Source organism: Lolium perenne, chromosome 7 (genome assembly GCF_019359855.2).
Source record: "Lolium perenne isolate Kyuss_39 chromosome 7, Kyuss_2.0, whole genome shotgun sequence".
Lineage (NCBI taxonomy): Eukaryota > Viridiplantae > Streptophyta > Magnoliopsida > Poales > Poaceae > Lolium > Lolium perenne.
Window position 1 is genome coordinate 325758999 of NC_067250.2, and position 22454 is coordinate 325781452.

At 44.1% G+C, this 22454-nt stretch overlaps 1 protein-coding gene across 1 annotated transcript; it reads left to right on the plus strand.

Moving 5' to 3' along the window:
- Positions 1–13777: 13777 nt before the first annotated feature.
- LOC127319227 (disease resistance protein Pik-2) lies at positions 13778–19628 on the plus strand. The gene is made up of 3 exons (XM_051349459.2): positions 13778–15145; positions 15824–16438; positions 17538–19628. The coding sequence occupies exons 1-3, from the start codon at positions 13814–13816 to the stop codon at positions 19344–19346; spliced, it is 3756 nt and encodes a 1251-aa protein (XP_051205419.1). The 5' UTR covers positions 13778–13813; the 3' UTR covers positions 19347–19628.
- The last annotated feature ends 2826 nt before the right edge of the window (positions 19629–22454 follow it).

Consider the following 22454-nt stretch of genomic DNA (forward strand, 5'->3'; position numbering starts at 1 on the left):
CGGTGATTGCAGGATTCGACGTTTCACGGGTGTTCATAGATGGAGGCAGCAGCTTAAACCTCATGTACGCGGATACATTGAGGAAGATGAACATATCTTTGGCGAATCTAAAACCAACTGACACGCGTTTCCATGGCATCACCCCGGAGAAGCCAAGTTATCCATTGGGAAAAATCAGTCTCGACGTTCAGTTCGGTACCCGAGAAAATTACAGAAGAGAAAAACTAGAATTCGAAGTTGTGGATTTCCCGTCACAGTATCATGCTCTGCTAGGACGACCAGCTTATGCCAGATTTATGGCGGTACCACACTACACATACTTATTGTGGAGGCTCCCTGGACCCAACGGCCCAATCATAGTAAAAGGCAGTTTCGCGCTGGCGGATAAGTGCGACAAAGATTTTCATCGGCTGTCAGAAACTTTCGGGATGCAAGCGGAATATATGGCGTCAAGGCTAACAACTGATTATGATGTGTTGCCTGATGGAGGGAGGCCGCTGAAGGAGCCAACCTTCGATACCACCAAGAACTCGAAGGAAGTACAGATTCATCCGACAGATCCCAAGAAGACGACAGCTATCGCAACAAATATGGATAGTGCATAGGAAAGCGTGCTCGTCGAGTTCCTCCGTGAGCGCTGGGAAATCTTCGCATGGTGTCCAGCTGATATGCCAGGAGTACCCAGGGAACTTGCCGAGCACCCTCTTAATGTGGATCCAATGGCTAGGCCAATTAAACAACCTTTGCGGCGTTTTTCGGAACCAAACCGCAAAGCTATGCTGTCGGAAATTAATCGACTTCGAGAAGCAAACTTCATCAAGGAGCTGCATACGGAGGCCACATGGGTCGCTAACCCAGTCCTGGTCCCGAAGAAAAACACTGACGTCCTTTGCATGTGCGTCGACTTCACGTGTCTCAATAAACATTGTCCAAAGGATCACTTTCCCCTACCGAGGATCGATCAAATTATCGACTCCACAGCGGGATGCGAACGTCTTTCCTTCTTGGACGCGTATTCTGGTTACAACCAGATCCGCCTAAAAGAAGAGGATGAGGTCAAAACAGCTTTCATAACACCTTACGGTGTGTTCTGCTATAAAACAATGCCTTTCGGGTTGAAAAACGCGGGAGCTACTTATCAAAGGATGATGCAAAAGTGTCTTGCCGTATAGATCGGCAGGAACGTTCAAGTATATATTGATGATGTCGTGATTACAACAAAGCAGGGGTTATCTTTAATCCATGATCTTAAGGAAACCTTCGACAACCTCGACAAGTTTCGCCTCAAGCTAAACCCGACGAAGGGTTCCTTTGGCGTTCCCGCGGGAGAACTCCTTGGATACTTGGTATCAGCCAGAGGCATTGAGGCGAATCCTGAGAAGATACAAGCAATTGTGACAATGAGAAAGCCGACGAAGCTTAAGCAGATACAGCAGCTGATAGGACGTGTCGCGGCTCTGAGCAGATATGTCGCCAGGCTAGGAGAAAAAGCGCTACCCTTTTATGCGCTGATCAAGCAAGGAGAGAAGTTCGAGTGGAACGAAGAAGCAGATAGGGCATTTGAGCACCTCAAACGCACAATCTCGACACCTCCAATACTGGTGGTGCCAAAAGAAAAGGAACCTCTCCTGTTATATATCGCGGCCACACCTCAGGTTATCAGCACAGTACTTGTGGTAGAAAGAGAAGAAGAAGGGAAACTTCATGGAGTCCAGAGGCCGGTATACTTCATCAGTGAAGTTTTATCGCCTTCAAAACAGAGGTACCCGCATTATCAGAAACTCGCATACGGAGTATTCACAATAGCAAGAAAGTTACGGCACTATTTTTCGGCACACCCGATCATAGTAGTCAATGAGGCACCTCTGTCGAACATCTTGAACAATCCAGAAGCTACAGGCTGTGTCTCCCTTTGGGAATAGAGCTTTCCCCTCGGGACATCACGTATGAAAAAAGAAAAGCAATAAAGTCGCAAATCCTGCCGGACTTTGTTGCAGAGTGGATGGAGCTGCAAAGTACAGGACCCCTGGATTTGTCGAGTACCTGGACTATGAACTTTGACGGGTCCAAGAGGGTAGAAGGAGCTGGAGCAGGCGTGATATTAGTATCACCTCAAGGAGACAAGATGAAATATGTGCTGCGGATGACGTTTTCCAATGCATCCAATAATGAGGTGGAGTATGAAGCACTCTTACATGGGATGAAGATGGCGAAAGCTTGTGGAGCAACCCTCCTAAAAATTTTCGGTGACTCCCAATTGGTGGCTCAACAGGTGATGAACCAGTGCGATGCAGTCAATGACAGCATGATAGCATACAAGGAAGTATACAATGAACTCGAGAAACTCTTTGATGGGTGTGAAGTGAACCACATTAGTAGACTCAGCAACGATGAAGCCGATGTTTTGGCAAACATCGGATTGCAATGCTTAGCAATACCACCAGGTGTATTTTGGGAGGAGATAAGCGAAAGGTCAACTAAGGTGAGGAAAACATCGAAACAGCCAAAGAAGAAGCTCGAGAAAGACTTGGGGGCTCCAGTAGAATCAGAAGCAAATACGTCGGAAGAAGAAGGGGAATCACATGAGGTGATGATGGTTCAAGTTCCTTGGATGCAGGTTTACGTCGCATATATCCTAAGGAAAGAGATACCCGAAGACCCAGTAGAAGCAAGGCGAGTTATTCGACGATCCAAAGCTTTTATTGTAGTCAAAGGAGAGCTGTACAAGCGAAGTATATCGGGAGTATTGCAGAGATGCGTTACACCTGAAGAAGGAAGAATTATCCTGAAGGAGGTACACGAAGGAGTGTGTGGACACCACGCAAGCAGTCGAGCAATAGCAGCCAAGGTCTTCAGGGCAGGATTCTATTGGCTCACTACAATAGAAGATGCGAAGGACATAGTGCGTACTTGCGATGCGTGCCAAAGATTTGCGGCAAAACCTCATTCTCCGGCAGCAGAGTTGATGCCAATACCTTTGTCCTGGCCGTTTGCACAATGGGGTCTCGATATGGTGGGGAAATTACATAAGGCATGGCCAGGAGGATATGTATACATGCTCATGGCTGTCAACAAGTTTACTAAGTGGATTGAGGCAAAACCGATAACTTCGCCAGATGCAGCATCGGTGGTAAGCTTTGTTAAGGGCATCGTTTTTCGTTTTGGCGTCCCCCACAGCATTGTCATGGACAACGGCAGCAATTTCACCTCCAAGGAATTCAAGGCATATTGCGCAGAGGTAGGCATCAAACTACACTTTGCATCAGTTGCGCACCCGCAAACCAATGGTCAAGTCGAGAAAGCAAACGGTATCATCTGCAATGGTATCAAGAAACGATTGTTGACACCTTTGGAGAAAGCTCGACACACCTGGCCAGAAGAGTTGCCTAGCGTGTTGTGGAGTATACGGACAACACCCAATACAGCAACACAGGAAACTCCGTTCTTTCTAGTCCATGGGGCCGAAGCAGTGCTCCTGATTGGAGATCTTGGATCTCTCCCATCCGGAGATCTCGAAGCTTTCCGTTGCCATGGTGGTCTCTGGAGTGGTGTGCCTTGTGAGTCTTGCCCGCGGTGGCATCAAAGTGAGCGCTGGAGAGATTGAGGAATACAGGCGCAGGAGCTTGGTGTTTGCAATGGAGGTTTTTTGGAGAGAGAAAGAGCAGGAGCGCGGCGCAGCGAAGGGGATAACAGGAGGAGGAAGAAGGTTATTTATAGTAAGCCAGTGAATCGCCGCGCCGTTGGATGAGGGGAGAATGGATTCGATGCCCTACGCGTGTTTCTAGGGGTAAAAAGGTCTTTTTACTGCGAAGGAACTGGACAGGCGCTACAGCGCGCATGCCAGGGAAAGTGGAGGACGTGTGCCCCCACTTGCGTAACGTGTCAAACGACGCAGTGGTGAGGGCCCGCATGTTAGTCAAAGAACAGAACTCGCACCTTCCCAACACAGCGATCGTGGCTATCGTCAGCATTGATGTCACTAATTGGGACATTTCGACTTCAGTTCTTTGAAGTTTGGCGACAAAGGAGTTCTTGTGATACAGACAAAACAAACTCGGAAGCCTTTGATCAAATACAAGTTTTTGTTCAAATGCTCGGGGGGCTACTTTTTGAAAGTTCAATATGCAATATTTGGCAAAGATAGAAAAGTTGAGCCTACAGCCAAGTATAAATACTCGACTGTAGCCTCGGGGGCTACTCCCATCGGGAGCGCTGGTCGCGCACCCGATAAAGATGGAAGCACTGGAAAAAGTCGACAATATAGCAATTGAGATCCTAAAAAGGTGAGCCTACAACCAAGTACAAGCACTTGGCTGTAGCCTCAGGGGCTACTCCCATCGGGAGCGCTGGTCGCGCACCCGATAAATATGGAAACATTGGAAAACGTCGACAATATAGCAATTGATATACTAAAAATGTGAGCCTACAACCAAGTACAAGCACTTGGCTGTAGCCTCGGGGGCTACTCCCATCGGGAACGATGTTCGCGTACCCGATGAAATTGAGGAAGTCATGATAAGCATATTTCGAGTTACGATATAACTCTTCATATACTCCCATCGGGAGGACGAGATAAAAAATATATACAAGTCATCATATGACTCGGACAAATGTGCTATTCCAGCAGCCGAAAAAGGCACTCGACAATATATTCTCAGAGCGCCTCAGTCGCGATTTAATCTCTGAATGCCGCAATACTTTGCGAAGGTAAGACCCCAAGATTCGTTCTGCGCGGCGTGGCACCGCACCCGAATGCGCTCTGCTACTTTTTTCCGTATCAACAGATGCGAAGAAAAATCCTAACGGACGCGTTAGGTACCCGATAAAACGCGACTGGAGTTCGGCATATGGTAAGACCTTAAGTGGCGCATGTCGAAACTACGTCAGTATACCGAGATCATGTCCAGGGACTTGATCTTGAAGTAGGTATTTGCGGGATTGCCACGAGAGCAGTTAAATGGTACCTGATCCGTCAGATGAACCAGCCCCAATTACCATATCCCTGTACAATATATGATTGACTTATAAAAATCATTTGATAACTCGAAGAAATTAGGTGTTAATTGTAATGATGGATATTTTCCTTGATTCTTTGATTCAAGCAAAATCTCGGGGGCTACTGACATAGGCATCCCCAATGGGCCTGCCGAAGATAGTACCCGGGGTTTTCCGAAAGCCCACGACCCGAAGTTTATGAAGCCTGGAAGCCCAATTAAGAGATAGTTTGGAAAGATAGAGTTGTACTAGGAATAATGACTTGTAACTATTACGGGACGAACTCAAAGAGTTTCCCGGACTTTGTAACTTGTACATCGTGAAACCCTCGGCTCCGCCTCCTATATAAGGGGGAGTCGAGGGACAAAGAGAGGATCGATTCCATTATCAACATAACCCTAGCTTTTAGCAGTCGAGTACTTTTTCGGCTTAAACCCTCGAGATCTACTTGCCCTCTACTTCCGCTAAAACCCTAGTCTACAATCCGTAGGCATTGACAAGTTAATACCTTGTCAATGGTCGAGACTCCTCTCCGACCAATAACCAATAGCGGGATCTGGAGATCCATAATGGCTCCCACACATTCAACGATAACTCAGTGATCGATTGAACCATTTACATACGATACCGATTCCCTTTGTCACACGATACTTTACTTGTCCGAGGTTTGATCATCGGTATCTCCATACCTAGTTCAACCTCGTTACCGACAAGTACTCTTTACTCGTACCGTGGTAGGTCATCTCTTGTGACCTAGTCACATGCTTGCAAGCTAATCAGACGACATTCCACCGAGAGGGCCCAGAGTATATCTATCCATCATCGGGATGGACAAATCCCACTTTTGATCCATATGCCTCAACTCACACTTTCCGAATACTTAATCCCATCTTTATAACCACCCATTTACGCAGTGGCGTTTGATGTAATCAAAGTACCCTTCCGGTGTAAGTGATTTACATGATCTCATGGTCGAAGGACTAGGTAACTATGTATCGAAAGCCTATAGCAAGTTTGAACTTAATGACTTGATCTTATGCTATGCTTACTATGGGTGTGTCCATCACATCATTCACCTAATGATATGATCTTGTTATTAATAACATCCGATGTTCATGATCAGGAAACCATGATCATCTATTAATCAACAAGCTAGTTAAATGAGAGGCTTACTAGGGACTCTGGTTGTTTACACAACACACATGTATCAATGTTTCCGGTTAATACAATTATAGCATGGAGTGTAAACATTTATCATGAACACTAAGATATAACAATAACTATTTTATTATTGCCTCTCGGGCATATCTCCAACATCATCAACTTCCCCAAGCTAGACTCTTGCTCGTCCCCGAGCAAGATAGAAGCTTTAATGGAGAGAGTCTGTTCATGAAGCGAGAGTCATTATTAAAACAAATGAGGCATTTTCAAGAACAAAGATTATAACATCGGATGTAAAACTAGAGCATGAATGACACCATACTATTCTCAAACTCAAATGACTTAAAGGTCTCCACACCTTTCTAGGTTTAATAAAAGACAAGAAGATTACTTTATCTAAATATCATAGAATCATGAAGTTAGCTTTTCTTCATGAATCTTTTACTAATACTCTTTCTTTTTGCACTTCTTTTTTCTTCCCTTCTTTTTATTTCTCATTTTCCTTTTCCTTTCTTTCTGTGTTTTTCTTTTTCACACGAAGGAACCAATGATCATAAAATACTTTGTTAATAATTTTCCTATATCCTATCAAAACTTTCTGGTGTGGAGGACCATAAAATCATTATCATGATGCAAGTACAATTATACTCATCATAATTCATACACACCTAATGCAATAATCATAATTCAATCACACTTCAGATAGGATAACGGCTCAAGATTCATTGGATAAAAATCATTCACTTTCCGAGCGAAACTAAACAAGTGCTAATGCAATCCTTATCAAAATTCGAACTAAAATGCATGGTGGAAAGTAAATATTCGAACTAAAGGGATAGATTACAAGGTGTTATAGATCTCCCCAAGCTTGGAATCAAGCCAGGTGGGATCAAATAATCCTTGTGATTATTTGATACCGTTGCAGCTTCAAGGTGGATGGATGGCATTGGAGAAGGTTGCACGGAGCTTCCTGTTGGACTCCTCTAGAGCAGATATCCGACGGAAAGCACACTGCAATCCATAGCGCGTCGAGTTCACTGCTTCAGTCATTGCCTTCACCACTCTATTGAGTTCCTTCTTCTCGGCCAAGTCCAGGAGACGCCGGTGCACAACCTCTCGATGGATAAGCTCATGATTTTGGTGCTTTTCCAGCAGGCGAAGGCGCAGCTTGGTCCTCATAGGTGGCTTGACTGGCGAGGTAGGCTCATCCTTAAGCACAAAGCCCCATTCATCCATGGGATTCACGCTGATGCGAGTGTTCAGCGCCATCTTCTTTGTCGTGGAAGTATGGGCGGTAGTCTCCTCATAAGTTCCTGCATCAACATCATTATGCTTACGTTTTGGCGACGCATAGTGAGTGGTGAGGAGCTTCAGGGATTCCACGCGCCCTTTCCTGTGTGGCTTCTTGGCTTCTTCCTCATCTTCTGGAGTCACCGTAGCTAGGTATGGCTGCGTCCAGCCACATGGAGCTGGAGTCATGAATGGCTGATTGTCTTCATCATACGAGTCATAGTATATCTCGCGCTTCCTCGAGCCGAAACCTTGAGCTTCACGCTTGTCATCCTCTTGGGACGATGTCTCGGAGTTGTCCCATGATGGAGGCATGAGGCCGAAAGGCTTCCCTTTTCCCGGAGCTACGTAATGCATCTTGTGGTGAAGATCTGAAAGGATGGAGAAGGAGAGGCTTTGGGAGGCCTTATTAGGGGTGAAGCAGAAAGAAATCTCGTGGGTTTGGAGTTTATAGTCGCACAGAAAAAGAATCCCAACAAATTGGAAACAGATAAACTTGAAAAAGGAAATTCTGGGCAGCACGACGGTTCGTGGTACGGGCGCAGACCGTACCGTTCGCCCGTACCCGACGTCCTGCCAAAATTCGAAAGAGACAAAGTCGGTTCGGGGCTTTGGTACGGGAGGGTTTACACCGTACCGTCCGCCCGTACCGACTTACCGACATAAGAAAGGCGGCTAATTTTTATTTATCTTATGATAAAAAACGAAAACGAAAGAGAAACGTACTGTAACTTTAGCACCCGTCGGTACGGGCAAATATGCCCGTACCGTCCGCCCGTACAACAATCACGGTTAGAAATGAAGTTCGATGACAACTTACTGTAAGTTTAACGACCACTGGTACGGGCGGGTCCGGCCGTACCGTCCGCCCGTACCGAGGTCGCGAAAACTCCAATCAGCTTAGAAAATTGTAAGGACCTCGAAAACGCACATAAAAGAACGAAAATCTAGAAACTTCAAACCTATAAAACCAAAGAAAACTCTCTTGCAACAATTAGGAGTAAAGAGTACCGTACTTTCTAGATCATCATATTATTCCTCTCCTTCTTCCATAGATGGTGGGTAGCAAATTCTTGCTTGCACCATCATAAAGAATAGGAGGAACTCCTTCACAAAGACGAAGTGTACCTAGTGGAACAAAGACTGTAGATATGCTGCATGATAATGTTTCTTTGTCCACGGAATCTCGTTTTTCGAGCTGTTCTTCACTTCTTTGTATAATCTGCAAATCGAATTCTTGCAAAAGAAAAATCCACCGGATCATTCTGGGCTTAACATCAGTCCTTTCAAGGATTTACTTCAAACCCATATGATCAGTGTAGACTCCAACTTTTGAGTCAGTGATATACGATCTAAACTTTTCATAGGCGAATACAACTGCAAAGAACTCCTTTTCTATTAATAGATAATTTTTTTGTGCATCATTTAGAGTCCGGCTAGCATGATGGATGAAATTAACTTCATCACCATCCCGCTGGCACAAAGTGGCTCCAACGGATTCATGGTTTGCCTCACAAAGTAGATCGAAAGGTTTCTTCCAATTAGGTGGTTGTATCATATGAGCCTTAAGTAGAGCTTGCTTAAGAATGTTGAAAGTATTGAGACAATTTTCATCAAACTTAAACCGAACATCTTTTTGTAAGAGATTAGTAAGGGGTCTTGCTATCTTAGAAAAAGTTCCTAATGAATCTTCTTTAGAATCCAGCATGACCAAGGAAACTTCTTATACCTTTGATGTCTCGCGGAGGTGGTATTTTCTCTATGGCTTCCACCTTTGACTTGTCAACTTCTATGCCTCTTCCTAAGATCTTGTGCCCAAGTACTATCCCTTCTTGAACCATAAAGTGGCACTTCTCCCAGTTCAAAACTAGATTAGTATCTTCGCATCTCTGCAACACTTTATGCAAATTTCGCAAGCAAAGGTTAAATGAAGTTCCATAGATGGAAAAGTCGTCCATGAACACTTCCATTATATTCTCAATATAATCGGCAAATATAGCGGCCATGCATCTTTGAAAAGTAGCTGGAGCATTGCATAATCCGAAAGGCATTCTACGATAAGCATATAATCCGAAAGGACAAGTAAAAGTTGTTTTCAATTGATCTTCCGGATGAACAACTATTTGGGGAACCCAGAATATCCATCAAGATAACAAAAATGTGAATGCTTAGCAAGTCTTTCCAGAGTTTGATCTATAAAAGGCAATGGGTAATGATCTTTTCTAGTTTCCTTATTCAATTTTCTAAAATCAATGCACATCATATGTCCTACAACAGTTTTGGTTGGGACCATTTCATCATGTTTATTTGGTACAGCAATAAATACTCCTTTCTTAGGAACACAATGAACGGGACTCACCCAATCACTTTCTTCGACATGATAGATGATACCTGCATCGAGGAGGCGAATGATTTCCTTTCTTACCACTTACTTCATTTCAGGCTTGAGTTTCCTCTGAAAATCTGCAACTGGTTGGGCTCCATCTTCCATGAATATTCGATGAGTGGCTATTGAGGGGCTGATCCCTTTCAAGTCATCCAAGGAATACCCAAAGGCCTTACGATGCATTTTAAATACCATCATTAACTGTTCTTCCTCCTTTCCTGAAAGGTTAGTACTCACAATAACTGGATATCTGTTTGTCTCATCTACGAACTTATATTTTAAATCTGGAGGAAGATGTTTTAGTTCTGGAGGTGGTAAATCTTCATCTCCCTTTCTTTCAGGTATTTCATACTTCTCATTAGTTGAGCTATCAGCTATAGGGAGAGATTCCAAATATTTCTCAATATCATTTTGGTTTGATCCTATAATATTATCTTCATTTCCAAGTAAACTTACCTCTAAATAATCTTCAGGAGTATTATAAAGTATTGCGGAAAGAGTAGCAAGATCAACTACCTCCTCGAAGTCTTCTTCTTCAACAATTGGTTTATGCGTGAACTTCGAGAAATGGAAACTCATCACTTCCTCCCCAAACTTAAGAGAGATAGTTTCTTTCCTGTAGTCAATATTAGCTCCTGCGGTGTTTAAGAAAGTTCTTCCAAAAATGATTGGACAATGAGAATCAATTGGCATATCAATGACAACAAAATCAATGGGACAAGTTTAGGGTCCTATTGTAATAGGTACATCTTTTATTACTCCCATAGGAACTCTAAGAGTCTTATCAGTTAGCATTATTGTCATATTTGTGTCTTCTAAATGTGAATGCTCAAGTTCATCTTGGATAACAAAGTAAAATCTATAGAGAATAACATTAATAGCTATCCCAATATCACAGAGTCCATAATAAGAGGATCCACCAAAAGTGCAAGGTAAAACAGGCTTGCCCGCACCTTTTGCTTTAACCATTCCTTCTACTAACTGTGAGGCTTCGGAATCGAGCTCAACTACGTTGCAGTGTGCAAACATAGCTAAAATACTTTCCTTAGTTACCTCACTTTCTCCATTTGCAGTTTTATAAGTAGGTTCCTCGTTACTAATCTTTAACTCTTGTACTCTTACCTTCCTAACCTCCTCTTCCTTCTATTCTGCAAGGAGTTGAGCTCGGATGTGCCTTGCCGCTGTCATTGGGAAAGGTAGCGGCTCATTGTAAGGCATCCTTTCAATAGGCACCACTTTGGGTGCTTCAGCTTCTACTTGCGTTGCTTCAACAACTTGAGGTGACAGAGTGTAATGAAGCCATTCTTTCTTGGATATTTCAATGAATTCTGTAAAAGCTTGAAGAACATCTAATACCATAACATCATCAAGATTAAGCTCATTAGTTGTTTCTTTTAATTGCCCGGTGTTTTTATAAGAATTTAGACAATCATATTCAATTTCTATTTCTCCCTCACTACCAAGATCAAAGCCCCATGATACTCTATTTCTATGAACTTTGTCTAGACGTATCCAAGCTTGTTCGGCTGTGAGTTCCATAAAAGATCCACCGGATAACAAATCTAATTCTGTTTTATTATCTTGTTCTAGTCCTCCATAAAAGACATGTAAACATACCAAGGTGGTAATCATGATGGGGACATTTTTGAACAGTACCTTTGAACTTGAGATAGGCTCTCATTAAGCTTTCACAGCGGCGATTCTTGAAATTGGTTATAGCCCTTCTTGCTTCCGCATACTTAACTTTGGGATATAACCGAAATATAAATTCCTTCATAAGATTCTCCCAAGTATCAATCTTTTCTGCAGGGCAAGTTCTATACCAAGATAATGCAGTGTTGGTTAGAGATTGACTAAACAATTTAAGCTTAACTTCATCATCAGTGTAGTTTCTCAATTTAATTGTCCAACACAACTCAGTAAAAGAATGCAAATGACTATAAGGATCCTCATCGGGATCATCTCCTGCAAAACTATTCTCCTTCATAATAGCAATAAAACGTGGATGAATAGAATATTCAATATCACTCCCATTGGGGAATTCCTTAACGAAATCTCGGTTGAATCTTCCGAGATATTCAGCTGCATCAAGCTTATTCATAAGCCCGAGAGCAGCCATGGTATTGCTTGAAACTATCAAACAACTTTAGTAAAAACGATAATAGATAAGCAACTAAGAAGAAAGACCAAAAGCGCTGAGCTCCGCGGTAACGGCGCTAGAAAATAGCTTGATAACTGCAAGAACACATATCAGTTGTAGCTAGTTTCGAAATAAGAGTATCGAACCATGAGGAGCTACTGGTTAGGGTCTTAATGCCCCTTGCTACTTTCTACTAAAGATTACTTAATAATTGTCTTCTAATCTCAAAATGCTTAAAGAGGGGTGTTGTAAATGGTTGCAAATAAAGTAAATAAAGCAGTACAAATATTGTAAGAAATGGATTGAAACTTAATAAAACAAAGTGTTCTCAGGGATTATTGGATCCACCTCTAGCACTAGGATTCATGTTAATTAAGATAAAATATGCTTTTAAGCATGTTGTGTGTGGGAGAGCTCCGTAATAAGATGCGCCCAGAAAGCCATCGGTCATCGCATCTCTAAATAACCAAAGCATCTAGCCTTCTGCAACCACATATGGACTAGTGCTATTAAGGGGTGTACCCGTGGTCATCGATATGAGCTTTGTGAAAATCCCTCTTGTCCCCCTTATTCATGTGTCAAAGCGCCGATACGGTAATGTCACTTCCCGCCGTTCACTTTACCACACTTCAAAGAGTTGTTCCCTCTCAAGACCAATAGGCATATATTACATGGTGCACAACACGTTTCTTGTCTTCTCCGAAGTTCCTTCTTGAGATATGATCTGGGGCGGTGTTTCTCTGTTTCGTGGGGTTGTGTGTATCTGATATCTGATCCATCTACGGAAGGTGAAAATATTTGACGAGGCGGTACTCCTGGAGGGTGGTACGGGCGGGCCTTGCCCGTACCGATGCCCGTTAAAGCTCCTGGAAGCTGTCCTCATGTTGTCCTTTCGCCCAGGTGCATTATTAAGTGCAAAAATAATTTCTATCACGTCAAAATACCAGAAAATGACAGTATTCATTGATATTTTATTATTGACTTATTATTTTGAGATGCTGTGTAGACAAGCATAAAAGGGCGTGGTAGCGTGGTGAAATACAAATATCCTACCACTACTTGATGATATCTTGATAAAATAGTAATGCAAAAACATGCTAAAATGCACTCATCACTCGTCAGAATCAGCTGTTGTTGTTGCCGTCGGACAGCCGCAGCGTTCTGCTCCTCCGTGAACAGCTGCACCATCATCTCGCCGTCGCTGTCCATCGCAACAATCTGACGAACACCTTGCGGACGGGGCGGTTGGACGGCGGTGGCAGCGACCTCTGTTTCGGTCGAAACAGCAGCTGCCAGTCGAGGGGGTAGCGGCTGTGTCGATGGACGGCGGTTCCTAGACATGCGGCGGTGTCTATTGCAAGCAGGGGGCGACGGTGGCGATGACGATCTAGAGGGGTGGGAGTCGGCTCGAGCGGGGGTGGGAGGTGCGGAAAGCGGCACGTCTGGCTGCCAGGCGGAGCCTACACGCGATTTCTGACGTGCCGCGAGGCGCCATCACGCCCGATTTGCTCCTTTTGTGAAGGGGCCGGCACGAGGTTGCCAACGCTTATATTGAACTCGAAAACGCGCCGGTGCTGTTTGGCATGCGCCAGTGTGAGCCCATTTTAGCCGCCGACCCCCAAAAAGCTATCTAGGCGCTATGCGACGCCCGGTGGAGATGCTCTAATGTTTTGATTCCGTTAATGAAATTCTGTGGACTCGTCCCTTTTATCTGGCCAGTCTTGTTTGGATTAATTTAATATACAGTGTCGATGGTCCAAGAGTATGCACATCTCACATGTGGCTTTCCTCGCCATATGTGCTGCAGGGAATCCTTTTGTGATGGCCCTCTGTCTTCTTTGATGGCTCCAAATCCTTCTGTGATACAGCTAATCACGTACGACTTCTGGGAAAAATATTGCCAAAACTTGCACATCTCAGACCTGGACAATAGGCCATCTATTTCACCTTCAGAAAGGGCATCTCTGGGTGCTCAGTTGAAGCACAACCCAATCCAGCACTCCCAGCATCACACACAAGATTTAAACACCAGATCGAGAGAGGTAGCAGCCATGGCGGACCTGGTTGTTGGATCCATGGCGGACCTGGTTGTTGGATTGGCCAAATCGGTGGTGGAGGGCGCGCTGACCAAGGCCCAGTCGGCGATCGAGGAGGAGTCCCAGCTCCAGCAGAGTGCGCAGCGAGATCTCGTCTTCATCACCGGTGAGTTTGAGATGATGCACTCCTTCCTCAACGTCGCCACCAAGGAGCGTGTGGAGAACAAGGTGGTGATGACCTGGGTGCGGCAGGTCCGCGAGCTGGCCTACGACGTGGAGGACTGTATCGAGTTCGTTGTCCACCTTGACACCAAGACCAGCAAGACAAACTGGTTTTGGCGGATGATCCCCTCGTGGTGCATCGCGCCACCGCCCACGGCACTGGCGCTAGACAAGGCGGTCAGCGAGATTGAGCAGCTCAAGGCCCAGGTGAAGGATGTGAGCACCAGGAACTCACGCTACAGTCTCATCAGCGACTCTGGCTCCAAGCCTGTCACACAGCATCATGCGGCAATGGCCGGTACCACTGCCCTCAGCTCAACGGAACTCAACATGCTCGCCGAGGCGAGGGACGCCGCCAGGAGGCAGCAAGGCTTGGGGGATATCACCCACTTAATCACCAACAAAGACAATCAAGACCCTCATCTTCAGGTGATCTCTGTGTGGGGGACAGGCAGCGATCTTGGGACAACCTCCATCATCAGGAAGGCGTACTCTGACCCAGAAATCTGCAAGAAGTTCTTGTGCCGTGCCTGGGTGAAGCTGATGCATCCTTTCAACCCCAACGAATTTGTCCGGCGCTTCATGGCTCAGGTCTACAAAAACTCTTGTGAAGAACAAGGAGTAGATGTAGGTGTACATGTCCTGACAAAGATGAAGGCTGAGCAAGGAGATCTCCTAAAGGAGTTCGTGAAAGAAGTCAAAACCAAGACGTACCTCGTCGTCTTGGAGAACCTGACCGACATGGTAGACTGGGATGATGTGAGGACATTCCTTCCTGACATGATGAATGGCAGCTGGATCATCGTGTCAACGCAGCAATTCGAGATTGCAAGCTTGTGCATCGGAGGCTCCTACCAGCCATTGGAGCTGCAGCAGTTCTCGCCTGAGCACTCAGTCTGTGCCTTCTTCAAAGAGGTAAAGCAAGCAATTATAAATATCAATTATGTACTTTTAGAAATTTTCATTTTTAGAAACTATTTTGCTATTTTATTCCGTAGGTTTAAAGATGGGCACATTAATGTTTTACACATATATACTTTTGATCATATTTCTATGTCTTTTAATCAAAATATGCTTATGTGTATTAAAACTTCAAGAAAAAAAACTACACATAGCATTTTTTATCTAACAAGTCTTGTTATGTATTGGCTTAGCTAGCTGCAATATATAGAGTATCTTTTAATAGTTGTGGAAAATTTAGTGATCTGGGTGAAGTATGGGATGGTAGAGCAAAGTATGACTAATTTCTACTTCGGATCCAAGAACAAGAAAAATGTCAATGTTACCCTTCATTTATTCCTTTATTTTTTCTCTCAGGAATAATAAATGTGAAATTAGCAAGGGGAAACAGAAAAATATGAGTAAAAGTACATCGAGAATGTAGAACGAATTAAATGACTAACATATTAGATGGAGAAAGTACATCATTAAAAAGAAATCTAGGCCATTGTATCATATTGGTAGAGCTATAGGCAAGAAAAGGCTGAGTGAATTTTGCTCTGCTAGCACCAGCTTGTGTGGCATCGTTTATCTGTCAATAAAGCTTAACACCCAGTTCAAAAAAAAAAAGCTTAACACATTCCTCACATGCAGGGTTCTCAAGGAGATAAAGATGAGAAACTAGCTTTGTCTCAAGTGGGCCAAAATTCCTCCAATGGAAAAACTCCCTCGTCTAACTGGGAAGCTGCCACTTATTGGATGAAAAACTCTCCCCTTGTTGGACGTGAGACAGAAATGAATGAACTTGGCAGTTATACAGCCAAGGCATGTTTCAGTAATTCCCGAGTGGTGTCCGTTTGGGGGATAGCTGGCATTGGGAAATCTGCTCTTGTTAGAAACTTGTACTATGACAGAATACTTCACAGCAGCCAGTTTAAGCAGTACAGTTGGGTTGATATATCGCATCCATTCAATTTAAGGGATTTTTCTCGAAGCTTAATTTCAGATCATCATTCGGAAAAAGATCCCATTAAAGAGTGTCGTGAGCTTCTGAGTCAAGGTCAATGCCTCGTTGTTATTGACGATCTCCAGTCCAAAGAAGAATGGGACTTAATACAGGCTGCCTTGGTATCTAGACCTTCTTCAAGTATTATCATTGTCATTACAACTGATGCTACCCTTGCCACTCATTGCACAAAGAACGAAGACCAAGTATTTAATGTCAAAGGTCTACAAGCTGATGCAGCCATGGATCTCTTCAGGAAAGAGGTGTGATTTCTTCCGGCTATATTATCAAGTAGCTTTTTAAAGGAATCTATAGTAACTAGCATTTCTTGCATGCATGTCGTCCTAGACTTAACCGTTCAAGCATGAATTGCTCTGTCCCACTTTACTGACCAGAATGTGCAAATGGTACATATATTTTAACATTATTATTAGATATTTTTATAGGTAATAGAAGATTTTTATTTTTGCTCCAAGCATCTACATTACATATGCACATAACTAACCATTATTCCGAATGTGTTTATTTCCATTTTATCTAGAATGGTAGCCTTGAGACTCTAGAATTTTAAATATAGGTCAAAAAAGAAAATCATGAATGCTCAACTTTCATATAACATGTTTTCATGTCCACTTGCAAAGAAGTAAGTACACAATATGTAGCAATTATCTATTTTCGAAGAAAAGTTTCGTCTTTTATGTACATATATTCGTCTTTTTGAAGTGAAAATACTATACTACGTATTTTCATGTATGTGTCTAAAAGGTACAAAACATACTTTAAGAAGTTTAGGAAGGTACCAACATATTTTGGATAGGAAAATATGTAAGTAAATAAATTAAAAGCGATTGTCTAGCCTCCCCCAACTTTCTTGTTAAAAAGGCTTTCATGTTATTTGTTTGTTTGTAAGAAAATTAAGATAATATCACTAGGCGTGGACATAGACTCTAACTAACATGCAGTTTTAACATTGATTTTTTAAGTTTTATGTTGAATACACTTTGCCTGCGGATTCAATGGTATTATTTTCACCTAGCACTTCTACTTAGTTTTTCCCTACTTGTGAAAGTTACAGAAGTAAGTGCACCTTTTTCCTGAAATTACATAAATATTAGAGACGTTTGTCTCTCCATACAGATCCTATAATGAAAATTTCTTGACCACTTATAGAAATAACTTAGAAACATAATGATAGATAACTTAATTAATTTATACAAATATTCATTGAACTGATGCATGCATTTACCATACATTTGTCACTGGATTTGTCGGTCTATATTCTACAATAGAAATATGAGAATATAATTGATTCTTACCATGCTAATTAACTGATGCTAACTAATGTTATTTTTTGAATATTAGGTAAAAAGAAAGAATCCAGCATGCCCTTTACACGATCACAAAGATGAAGACCTAGAAGAACTTATTTTGAAATGTGGAGGTCTTCCCAAAGTGATAGTTTCTATAGCTGCCTTATTGGCCACACAGACCGTCACATTGATGGATACTGTGCGTGCGTTGAATGACAAATTTATGCACGATCTAGAGACGAATCCAGATTATGATAGTTTGCGGGGCCTATTTGACTGGATGTATAACTATTTCCGTACTTGCCCAGATTCCCTCAAGCCATGTATCTTTTACCTATCAATTTTTCCTCGAGGTCACAACATTCGGCGAAGGCGACTAGTAAGGAGGTGGATTGCAGAAGGTTACTCCAGAGACAGTGAAGAAGAATCCGCAGTGGATAAAGGGGAGAATTTCTTCTCAAAGCTCCTTGACCTGAGTATAATCCAGCATATACCACAGTTAGTTACCACTGCATTTAGTGATACAAGGATGGTCACGTGTCAGGTCAATGCCTTCATCCGCGAGTACATCGTGTCAAGAAGAATGGAAGAGAACCTTGTTTTTGAACTTGGGCCCAATTGTGTCCTAACCACCCAACGTACTGGGCGTCACCTTATCATATTGAAAGGCTGGGATAGAGACAGAATTGTTTTCGAGAGCATTGACTTTTCGCGGCTACGGTCACTGACGGTGTTTGGAAAGTGGGAAACATTCTTCATCTCTGAAAGCATGAGGCTACTTCGGGTGCTCGATCTAGAGGACACATCAGGTCTGAAAGATGAAGATCTCAAGATAATGGTACAGTGGCTGCTTCGCCTCAAGTTTCTCTCTTTACGAGGATGCAAGGACATCTCCCGTCTGCCAAATTCACTAGGTGATCTCAGACAGCTCCAGACTCTGGATGTGAGACACACCCGCATAGTCAAATTGCCAGCGAGCATCAGCAAGTTACAGAAGCTGCAGTACGTCCGTGCCGGCACCAAAGCCCCAGCATCAGCGCCACCGGCCTCATCTAGCAGGTTGCCAGAGTTCATCAGACGCCATGGTCTAGTTGGTGTTAAGGTGCCAAGAGGTATTGGAAAACTAACAGCGCTGCACACACTTGGTGTTGTTAACGTTGATGCTTCAGGGGGGAAGGCCATCGTGGAAGAGCTCAAGAAGTTGACCCAATTGCGCAAGCTCGGAGTGTCCGGCATCAACAGGTATAACATCAACGAGTTCTTCTCTGAAACCTCGGTTCTTGTTCATTTGGAATCGGTTTTGGTACAGCTTGATGAGGACAGTCGAGGTTGCTTGGAAAAAATCTCCCTTCCTTGGAAGAACATGCAGAGTCTTACACTATATGGCCTCCAAGACATGTTGCCGCCACTGGAGATGGACACTCTTAAAAAGCTCAGAAAGTTGGATCTGGAGATGGACACGTTACAGAGTATTGGAATGGAGTTCCTAGCCAAGCTACCAGAGCTACGTATCATACACCTTCGAGTCAAACAGCTTGTGGATGGAAAACTCCATTTTTGTGCCAAGATGGAAGGTTTGGAGTTGGACACCTTCGAGAAGGTGAAGATCCTCGAGGTCACTTGCATGTCCAGCAGGTTACATGTAAGCTTTGGATCAAAATCGATGAAGAATCTTGAGCTGCTCAAGATTGACTGCTCCAGCGCTGCATATGAGCTTACAGGCCAAAACAATCTTTTGGAGCTCAAGGAGGTATTTCTCAAGGGTACTGACGATGAAGAAGTCAAGACATCCGTTGAGAACCTGCTTGCCGATCATCCAAGGAAGCCTGCGGTGAAGCTCGGACTACAACGCTCATCCTGAAGGGTTGGCATTTTGTCTGTTTATTTCGCCTACCACTAGCTGGATCCAGCCCTTGCCATTTCTCGTTTGCTTTTTAGGGTTTTGTTTGTACATGCCTTGTGTTTTTATCTGTTATAAACATCTATCCTGTAATAAAATACTATGTCCAATCTTCTAACACCTTACGTTCTTGTAAAAATAAAAAGTTTTACCTTCATTCGAACGGTGGTTGATGTGATGATGGTACGTAACTAGCCTGTTGCGGTGTACTAGCTTAAAAGAGTTTGTTGGAGTTTGTTTTTAGTGTGACGGCCTTTCAAAGGATGCTCAGGTTTGCTTTTAGTGTTTTTCATGTGTGTTAAATTGATCCACTCCTCTTGCAGTTGTAGTTAGAGAAAGGGAATCCATTTGGTCATCTGTACGATTCAGATCGGGAATCTTGCCGATTTGTTTAATTCAGTTTTTCAGTAAATTAGCTGGGTACTAGCTGAAGAGAAATAGTGCAGTACAAAATGCCTAATTCGCTTCACTAGTTTGCCTCACATTTTCACCTTCAACGTTTAGTACCTGTATATACGCTGCAGAAAATGCTTAATTCGCTTCACTAGTTTGCCTCACATTTTTAGTTTGTTTCATATGAAAATCAAAACGGTACTCCAAGACTGCAACTATCAGACACTGAGTAAAAAAAAATATAGAGACAAAGAGGAGAAGAGGTACTTGTGCGCTGGTCGCCCGCTTGGCCCAAGACAGGTAGCAGAACTACTAGCAGGTCCGACGCCGAAGCCACCGCCGGCGTGCCGGCTGCACCGCGACAGGTCACCGCCGTTGTCGCCGTAATCAGGCGTCGTCAGAGCGCGCGCACCTCTACCCGCTGCCGGAAGGGGACCAATCAGGCTGTCCGCTGTGATCCCCACACCTGCATCGCCGGAGTTTGTTTTTTTTAGATGCCATCGCCGGAGTTTCATGTCCATATTATTTCATATTTTTATCCAAATTTAAAAACACTTCAACCAAAACACGACTAATTAAAAAATGAAAAAGCTTGGGGGTGATTTTTTTAAATCCAGGAGAACAACACCATTAAAAAGATAGAGTAAATGACAAAAAAAAAACTACGACAATTGAGGCAATCGCGTCACATAACGACCAAACGTGTTCGTTTTGTCACATGACTACCACTATTGGGGCATGTCCGTGACGAAAAGCACTGATCCATTATTTAGACGTGTTAAACTGTTTTTGGAATATTCGGGCCCACCTGTCAGTACTACGTGGCAGGTGAAAACCAAACTGCTCGTTTCATTTTGCAAATATAACCTTACAATGTATTTTTGGGTCACACATAGATCCACTTCCCCACATAAAAAATAAAAAATAGATAAATTAAGAAAATAAAAATCCGTCCACCGGCACTCCGACTGAAACCTCGCTATCCGCCGTCGCACTGCCGTTGTGGTCGCTCATCTCCGGTCGCGCTTGCTGCTCCCCGACATCGTCTCCACCATCCCCGAGCGCGGCGAGCTCATCGGAACCGCTACATTGGTATCCTATCATCCCCGTGCTGCAAATCGTCGACATCGACCCCGACTCGAGCTCTCCCCGCCATGGACGAGTTGGGCAAGCTCTGGCCGCCAAATCCATGTGCCACCCACGCCTTGGATTCCATATACTGGTCGCGGAGCGGCGTTACATCCCGGCCTCGACGGCTAGAGGTCATCATGGCACCTCCTGTAGGCAAAAAACGAGGCTGGCCTCTGCAGGTCCCCCGAGGCGGCGGCGGTGCATAGCTGCAAGTGCTAAAACACGGGGCAGATGGACTCGGCGGCGACGGAGTTGCGGCGTGTCCGGCGGAGCAAGCTTGGCCAGCGGCGGCGGAGCCAAGCTGGCGGGGGCGACCAGCTGTGGGACGGGACATGACAGAGGGGTTGGGACTTGATTGCCTTTGGGAAAGGGAGGTAGAGGGTCTTCTGTAAAATTAGCAGAAACAAGTCATTTGTTTTTGCCACGTAGGACCTAACAGTGGGTCCCAACTATCAGAAACTGGATTAAGATGGAAATCAGTGCTCTTCATCACGAACATGCTCCAATAATGGTAGTCATGTGACAGAACGAACACGTTTGGTAGTTACGTGACACGATTGCCTCAATTGTGATAGTTTTTTGTTATTTTCTCAAAAAGATATGATTATTGAAACACAAAGGTCATCACAAAACTCAAAGGTTTTTGAAACACAAATATTCTCTTATTAGGAAGACAAAGTAAGTTCACATGGATTCACTAGGTCCCATGGAGTTATTGGTATGTTGGTCTCGGTAGCTAATACTCAGTTTATTTTAAGTGGTACTAATCACTCGCATGATGGTCAAGTATTTAATGTCAGTTTCAAGATTAACTATTGGGGAGGGTGAGCACATCACCACTTGGAAAAAGGCTACCGCCAATGCAACAAAAAAAGCTACCGCCGGCGCACCAGCGCCCGCCAATGGTAGCACGCCGGTTGTAATGGTTTATCGCCGGCACACCATCTGGTGCACCAGCGGTAGCGCTGTTACCGCCCGCGCACCAGCCTGGTGCCCCGGCGGTATTTTTGTCAAAATTCAAAAGAAGGCTCGGTCTAGATCTAGATTAAGATCAAGATTTGGCTGTCGCTCGGGAACCGTGGCCACCGTGGCCGTGGGAGTCACACGGGAGGGAGGTGGTCGCCAAAGGAAGGGACGCCGGAGAGGATGTGGCCATCCTAGCCGGAGGTGGTGGTCGCTGGAGGGAGAAGCTCGAGCTCACGTTCGTCGGAGGGAGGTAGATGCTCGGGCCCGAAGGGAGTGACAGGACGGGGCGCCGGAGGGAGAAGGTTAAGAAATGGAAGAGAGGAGGAGAGAAGGAGAGGAGAAGATGGAGAAATAGAGTAGGAGAAGGGTAAAGTGAAAGAGAAGAGACACGGGTATTAAAAAACAGTAAAATGGAACCACTGGGACCATTCCTCAGCGATTTGGCATTTTTGGACGTTCGATCGGATGATCCAATGGTCTAAACTTCTTACCATTTCCGAAGTTCAGCGTTACCAGTTTCCTTGGCGTCAAAAGGCCTTTTCGTACTCCCGGCGTGAACTTAGGCCGTATCACATTTTT

Coding starts and splice junctions, on each gene's coding strand:
- LOC127319227 (XM_051349459.2), top strand. CDS start 13,814: ATGGCTCCAAATCCTTCTGTGATACAGCTAATCACGTACGACTTCTGG. Junction 15,146..15,823: donor TCTGTGCCTTCTTCAAAGAG/GTAAAGCAAGCA, acceptor CCTCACATGCAG/GGTTCTCAAGGAGATAAAGA. Junction 16,439..17,537: donor TGGATCTCTTCAGGAAAGAG/GTGTGATTTCTT, acceptor TTTGAATATTAG/GTAAAAAGAAAGAATCCAGC.